Genomic DNA, 8,503 nt, shown 5'->3' with positions numbered 1-8,503 from the left:
GTCATCATACCCTTCATGGGTGAAACCTTCATAAGTACCTTATCACCCTCCATATATACCACATCACGAACCTTCTTTTCCGCATAACTCTTCTGCCTGCTCTGAGCTGTCCGAAGGCTTTCTAGAATCAACTTCACCTTCTCCAAAGCATCACGTGCCAAATTTGTACTTAAGAAACTAGCCTCACAAAGCTTAAACCAACCAACAGGAGACGAAAATGTCTACTATACAGAGCCTCATTCGGAGCCATCTAAATGCTGGATTGATAACTGTTATTGTAAGAAAACTCCGCGAAAGTCAAGAATTGATCCCAATGACAAAGTCAATCATACAAGCTCGCAAAAATGTCTTCCAGCATCTGAATAGTCTGCTTAGACCGACCATCCATCTATGGGTGAAAAGTCGTGCTAAGCTCAACTTGCGTACCCAACTCCCGCTGAACCGCTCTCCAAAAGTTAGATGTGATATGAGTACTATGGTTTGAAATGATAGAAATATTCACTCCATGCAAATGAACTACCTCCTAGATGTAAATCTAAGCTAACTTCTCCAAAAGTATAGTAGTGAACACTGGTATGAAGTGCGCGAAATTGGTCAACCTATCCACAATGATCCATATAGCATCGAACTTCCTAAAGATATGTAGTAAACCTACCATAAACTCCATCGTAATGCGCTCCCACTTTTACTCATGCATAATAATCTTTTGAATCAAACCACCTATTTTCTAGTTTTCATACTTAACTTGCTTGCAATTCAAACACCATGAAACATGCCCAACAATGTCCTTCTTCATCCTCCGCCACAAATAGTGCTACTTCAAATCACGATACATCTTTGTAGTACCTGAATGAATAGAATACCGCGAACTATGAGCCTACTAAAGTATCAAATCCCTCCGCCCATCAATATTAGGAACACAAAGTCGAGCCTGAAGTCGCATAGCACCATCATCTCCAATAACCACCTTCTTAGCACCACCTTGCTGCACCATGTCCTTAAGTATGAACAAATAGGGATCATCACACTAGAAAGGCTTCACTTAAACAAGGACGAATGCGCAATAACACAAGCAAGAACTCTGATAGGCTTAGAAATATCCAATCTCACAAATCTATTGGCCTAGGCCTGGACATCTATAGCCAAAAGTATCTCCTCAGCTGGAATAAATGTCAAACTACCCATACTCTTCACCTTTCTACTCAAGGCATCCGTTGCTATATTTGCCTTAATCAGATGATATACGATAGTGATATCAGAAGCAACTCAAGCCACCTCCGTTGCCTCAAATTCAAATCCTTATGCTTGAAAAAGTGCTGAAGAGTGCGATGATCGGTATAAACGTCACATGACACACCGTACAAGAAATGCCTCCAAATATTAAGTGCATGCAGAATCACCAATAACTCCACATCATGAACTGGATAATTCTTCTCTTGAGGCTTCAACTGTCATGATGCATTTGCGATCACACTATCCTCATGCATCAACAACGCACCAAGACCAATGCGTGAAGCATCATAATACACTGTATATGGTCCTGAGCCTCTTGGCAACATCAACACTGGGGTTGTAGTCAAAGCAAACTTGAGCTTCTAATAGCTCTCCTCACATTCATTGGACCATCGAAAAGGAATACCATTCTGAGTTAACTTAGTCAACAGAGCTATAATGGATGATAACCCCTTTACAAAGACGATAGTAGCCTGCCAAACCCAAGAAAATCCTGGTCTCTATAGTTGTAGTATGTCTAGGCCAATTTTGAACCAACTCAATCTTCTTGGGATCAACCTTAATACCATCACAGACACTACGTGACCCAAGAATGCAAATGAGTCAAACCAAAACTCACACTTAGAAAACTTAGCATAAAGATGCTTCTCCATCAAGGTTTGAAGTACAATCCTCAAATATTGCTTATACTCCTCCCTACTGCGAGAGTAAACAAAAATGTCATAAATGAACACTATAAAAAAGAGTCCAAATAAGGCTTGAACACCCAGTTCATCAAATTCATGAATTTCACAGGAGCATTAGTCAAACCAAATAACATCACCAAGAACTCATAATCACCATAACGATTCCTAAAAGTCGACTTAGAGATATTCAAAGCCTTAATCTTCACCTGATGATAACCTGACCTCAAGTCAATCTTAGAGAATACCTTGGAACCTTGAAGCTGATCAAACAAGTCATTAATATGAGGTAATGGATACTTGTTCTTAATAGTAAACTTGTTCAACTATCGATAATCAATGCACATCCTCATAGTACTATCCTTCTTGTTCATAAACAATATCAGTACACCCCAAGGACAAACACTCAGTCTAATGAACTCTTTTCCAAACAAATCTTGTAACTGCACCTTCAATTCCTTCAACTACGCCAGAGCTATCGGATATAGTGGAATAAATATGGACTGAGTGCCCAGCGCCAAGTCAATTTCCCTATCTGGTGGCATACCTGACAAATCCATAGGGAACACCTCCAAAAACTCTCTCACAGCCGGTACCAAACCCATAGGAGGAACCTCTGCACTAGAATCTCAGATAAAAGCGAAATATGCTAAACATCCCTTCTCAACTATATGATGAGCCTTCAAGAATAAAATCACCTTACCCGTATAACCAAGTGACTATATCAACTCAAATCTAGGTAAACCTGGCATATCCAAAGTCATAGTGTTGGATTGATAATCCAGGATAGCAAGATGCAGAGATAACCAATCCATGCTGAGAATTACCTCAAAATCCACCATGTCCAACAACAAGAGATCAACCATCATATCATACCCATTAATAGTAACTACACATGATCGACAAACCCGATCTACCATAGTAGAATCTCCAACAAGTGTAAAAATATAAACATGAATATCTAAGGAATCATGAGTACTACTCAAATATGATGCAAAGTAAGATGACATATACGAATAAGTAGAACCCAGCTCAAACGATACTGAAATATCTCTATGACAAACTGAAATAATACATACAATGACTGTATCAGATGCAGCTGCCTTTGGCATACCAGAAAAAGCATAACAACGAGCCTGACCTCCACCCACCTCGACTCCACCTTTATGACGGCCTCTGATTGTATGACCTCCACCTCTAGTGGGCTGGACAAGTGGTGTAGTAACTGGGACTAGAATCATAGCCTCAATACCTTTTTGAGATACACCACTTCGAAACCAAGGACAATCCCTCCTCATATGCCTCTGATCTCAACAATCAAGGCAAATTCTCTACTGGCATGGCTGCTAGGACCGAGTCTTCGCCGAACGACTAGAATAACCACTTTAAGAACCCTGCTCTGGAGATGCACTATAAGAACCACGTGGAGGAGGTGTGTTGTATGATGATCGTCCTGAGCTAGCACTCTGAAACCCATGACTAACTAGGGTGTTGCGAGAAGTCTGGAGTGCTGACTGAAATGGCCTGCTAGGATGGCCTCTACCATCATTCCCTTTACCTCTAGAGTGGGCACTACTAAATTCTCAAGTACCACGAGGCTTTTTGGCCTCTCTATCCTTCCTCTCCTGACTATGGATATGCTCTAACCCCCAAGCAATATCCACAACCTAGTGGAAAGTAGTTTAGTCTCAACTTTTTGTGCCATCCCGTACCATATTCTATAGCTCAGACCCTCAATAAACCTTCGTTCTCTCTCTTTCTTAGAGGGAATCAGAAAAGCTGCATAGCACGACAAATCTGTGAATCTCATCTCATACTGAGTAACTGTCACACCATCCTGTATCAATTGCTCAAACTGAATGTGCAACTTATCATTCATGGTGAGAGGAATTAACTTCTATAGGAAGAGAGTAGAAAACTGAGTCCAAGTGAGAGGACGTGACCCTGGTGGCTTGCCCTTCTCATAAGTCTGCTACCATTTCTTGGCTAGCCCTCTTACCTTAAAAGTAGTGAAATCAACTCCATTGGACTCCACATGGCCAAAATTGCCCAAAATATCATGATATATATATATATAAGAAAGCTTGAGAATGAGCTGTGGGATCACCATCAAAACATGGAGGATCCAACTTTCTGAACATATCCATCATCTTATGATCATCAACAGACATAGCAGGCCTAACTTCCAGCCTAGCTACAACAATCGGCTAAACTACCCTAACTAGTTGAATAACCGGAACTCCTAGAGTCTGAAACATTGTAGTGGATTGCTTCGTAGTATGTGTATCTGGAGTCTGTGCTCTCCCTCCAGTCTGAGAAGTAGCTAGGACGATAAGAATCATCCCTACTATGCCAAATTGTAGAAGTAAATTAGAACTCGACTGTATCAGATGCATAAGTAGTGGCAGGTGCTCCATCTCTAGGAGCCACTGCATGTGCCCTGGTCTAGGCTCCAACACTACCTCTGTCCGACCTCTACCTCTAGTAGCGGCTGAAGCCTAGGGCACTAGATCCTGCTCACGAGCTGCAGACGAACATATCCTCATCATATGTGAGGGAATAGAATAATAAAGACTCAAACTTTAGGATGAAACAAAGTCGAACAATAGAGTAGGAAAGAAAGCGAAGTTTCTTAAATGTCCCATAGCCTCTCGAAGATAAGTATAAATGTCTGAGCACTTGTCCGCAAGACACTACTAGACATGCTCATGACTCATAGAACCCATGAACCAAGAGCTATAATACCAACTTTGTCATGATCCAAAATCTAACCAATGGTCGTGATAACACCTAATTCCAACACACTAAGTAAGAAAACATCCAAATCAGCCAGGAAAGGACAAATATAGGATAAACTAATGTTATTATATAAATAAAGCATAATAAATTTCACAACATTAACCAAAAGCGAAAAATACCTCAGTAACCCGCAAAACCTGATAGTACTAAGTAATGAGATACTAAGAGGAAATATAACCGAGTCTCATAAATAGAAGAGTACTACTGAATGAGATAAATAGTATATGATAAGAAGAAGGTGACTTCAAGGGTCTGTGATTGATCAAGAAGCACTACCTCGAGTCTCCCAAGTCAGCTATTGGACACCCTCCTGAGATCTACTAATGTAAATGCTAGAATTTGCACAAAATATGCAAAAGTGTAGTATGGGTAAAGAAATAACATATACTCAATAAATATCAAGACTAACCTCGGTGAAGTAGTAGTGAGGTTCAAGTCATATGATACTCACTAACAAATATACATGTACAGTTTATGCATGTACATATCATGGAAATGGAAAGAGATATATAATGATTTAGAGATTTAAATTATGAATCATACTATCTCGTCTATCAAAATGAATGAATGTAACAAAGGCATCAAGTAGAATATTAGAATATATGCGCAGAAAGCATATAGAATGCATGGAATGACATAAATGATTCAATTAGAGATCAAGCTTCCTCATTTACGTCCAACTCATCAACCAATACCATCATAAACCCACACTCATCAATGTCTCACAACTTTTCGTGTACACCACCAAGAGAGAAACATGGGAGTTCAACCCTAAGGGGATGGATCCATATCCACACGATGCATGCAAGAAACTTCATGCCATATCAATGACAATATCACAATGATATACACGGCAAAGACCTCGTGCTATAATAATACCAATCCGCTCATAAAGTCCCAATGTGCCATGAGCATACTATTTTGTGTCAAGGCCTCCATATCCAAGGATGCATGCATATGCTCTATAGATAACAAATTCTATGCCCAAGGACATAATAGATAGAGGTGCGGATGTGTGTTCAAGAAGTAAAGTATGACTACGACTAAATCAAATATATCAATATCTCCGGAATAGGCCATCATGCCAAGTGAAGATATCATAAGCCTAAACATGATCTATAGCATGAATAAATAGGCTCACGTAGTCATACAATCAAATAAAGCATAAGTCAAGAAGAACACACAACCAAATAACACATAAAGAATCCTAAAATCTACCCGGAACATGAATAAACCATGACACCCATATTTATGCTCGTCACCTCGCATATACGTTGTCCCCAACATATTAAAATTAGCAAATAAGGTCATATCCTAAGGTAGTTTCCCTCAAACCAAGATTAAGCAACTTCCTTACCTTTTCATAAATAAGTTTTAGCCTCCATGCATGCATTTCCCTCTATATGTGACCTCCAAACACTCCAAATCTAGCCAATAATACTTAATGAGGAAAAATAAAGTCATAGAAACCAATTCTAAACAATAAAGATTCAATCTTTAATCAAATATTATAAATTCAACAAAAGTCAATCCGCTGCCCACATGGTCAAAACTCAAGTCTAGGGCTAGATCCCGTTGACCTACAACCCTATAAGTCCAAATATGTAATTAGTTTCCAAATTCAAGTCCAAATTAGTATTCAAAACCTTAAAATATACTCTCTAACCCAAATCCCTAGATTTCACTCTTTAATTTCATGTTTTAGGTGCAGAAATCCACGGGAAATCAAGATATAAAATCAAATCCAAGGGATAATCACATACCCTCGAGCTTGGGGGAATAAATCTCCGAACAAATTTCCTCTTCTTGAAGTCTAGATCTCAATAATAGTGAATATGAGCTATATCCCAAAATCTGGGCATTAAATACCCATGCCAGCAATTTACTTTATGCGACCGCGACCATCACCCTCGCTATCATGAAGCACACGTGTGCTGATGACTTCCCTCCTACGTGATCGTGACTACTCTCACGCGATCACAGTGCACTGGCTCCTAGCCTTACGCATTTGCGACCCTACACCATGCAATTGCAAAGCATAGAATCACCTCCCGGACCAAACCTTCTAGGATATCATGATTGGACCTCATGCGATCGTGAAGCACTACTTGCCACTCCTACACGATCGCAATACCCTCCATGTGATCGCGTATCACAAACCCCTGGCCCCTAATTCCTCTATGCGATCGCAGGACACAGCTCTGCAATCGCGGTGCACTGTTTTGTATTAGAAAACCAGCAATCCAAACTTAATTCGAAACCACCCCAAAACTCACTTGAGCCCCCCGGAACCATATCAAATCATCCTAGAAATTCCATCTACCTTGTACAAACTTTTTCAAGGGATCAAAATACCAATAAAACATTAAGACCAAGAATCGCACATCAAACCAAGAATCTCAAATTCTCTTAAGTTCAATATTTCAACTTTCGACTAGAAGTGCTGAATCGACCCCGGGCCACCTGATACCCGATCTGAACATATGTACAAGTTCATAGATTATCATATGAACCTATTGGAATCTTCAAATCACCAATCCAGAGTCTTTAACCATAATATTGAATTTGATCAATAATTCCAACTTTATGCATCAACTTAGGAACTAAGTGTTGCAAATCACTCCCGAACCTCTTGAAAACCAAAACACCTATCCCCATAAGTCATAAAGCATCAAAAATATCTATTGGAAGCATCAAATAGGCATATGAGATTCTAGCACTTAAAGCGACTAGTCGGGTCGTTACAACTAAGCTTCTCTAGACTTTTCAAGTATCTTAGAGACTCTTAATCAGTTTGTATGATGAACTCATTGGGCCAAATTTAAGGTTGTCCTGTTTTCAAAGCTCACCAATTCATAGAGCTCCTTATCATAGGGTGATTAGTTCATAGTGGATCCATTCCGCACTATGCTTGAGATATCACATTAAACCTTAAAAGGTTTATTAAAGCGAAGTAAACTAAACTTTTCTTTTATAAGTTAAATACCTTTTTGTGTTGTTTACCCCATGTAAAGCCCTTATATTTCTTTATTACTTCTATTAGAGGTGTTGTAATAGTACTAAAACCTCAAATGAATCTTCTATAGATGCTAGGTAATCCATGAAAACGTCTCACCTCTGTGACACTCTTAGGTGTGAAGTTTTCACCTCTGTGATACTATTAGGTTTGGGTCATTATCTTATAGCGTTGACCTTTTCTTCATCCACCGTACCACTAATAACGTATCCCAAAAATATAACACATTCAACACAAAAATCTCAGTTTTAGACATTAACATACTAATTCTCATTCTTAAGGACATTAAAATTTTGTTCTAAATGCACTATATGGTCATAAATAATTTACTATATACAATGATGTCATCAAAAGACACATGAACAGATATACTAATGAAAGCCCTAAGTACATGATTCATCAAGCTAGAGGCGTCAAGCCAAAGATCATGACCAGCCAAACCCCGTTTCCTTATTTGATGTTTCCCGTATACTTGTTAGTTATTTTGTGACTTAAAGGGATGGTTGGCTTGGTTCGGTTCTGGGGAGGTTTAAAGGTGAATTGGAACACTTAGTTCTTTTGTTGGAGGCTTAAGTTTTAAGATTTGATCAAGATTTGACTTTTGTATAAACAAACTCGGATGGGTGATTTGATGGTTCCAATAAGTTAGTATGGTGATTTTGGACTTAGGTGTATGTTCAGATTTGGTTTTGGAGGTTCCTAGGACGTTTTGGCTCTATTTGCTGAAAGTTGACAATTTGAAGGTTTAGAGAGTTCATAGGTTTGATCGGGA

At 39.2% G+C, this 8,503-nt stretch overlaps 1 protein-coding gene across 1 annotated transcript; it reads right to left on the bottom strand.

Annotated features, from left to right (window-relative positions):
* Positions 1-1,451: 1,451 nt before the first annotated feature.
* Positions 1,452-3,214, bottom strand: LOC138899925 (uncharacterized). The gene is made up of 3 exons (XM_070186626.1): positions 2,662-3,214; positions 2,464-2,532; positions 1,452-1,564 (listed from the first exon to the last, which is right to left on the bottom strand). Exons 1-3 carry the CDS (start codon positions 3,212-3,214, stop codon positions 1,452-1,454), a joined length of 735 nt encoding a protein of 244 aa, XP_070042727.1.
* Between the last annotated feature and the right edge of the window lie 5,289 nt (positions 3,215-8,503).

Source organism: Nicotiana tomentosiformis, chromosome 10 (assembly GCF_000390325.3).
Source record: "Nicotiana tomentosiformis chromosome 10, ASM39032v3, whole genome shotgun sequence".
Lineage (NCBI taxonomy): Eukaryota > Viridiplantae > Streptophyta > Magnoliopsida > Solanales > Solanaceae > Nicotiana > Nicotiana tomentosiformis.
This window is presented reverse-complemented; position numbering and strand designations above follow the sequence as displayed.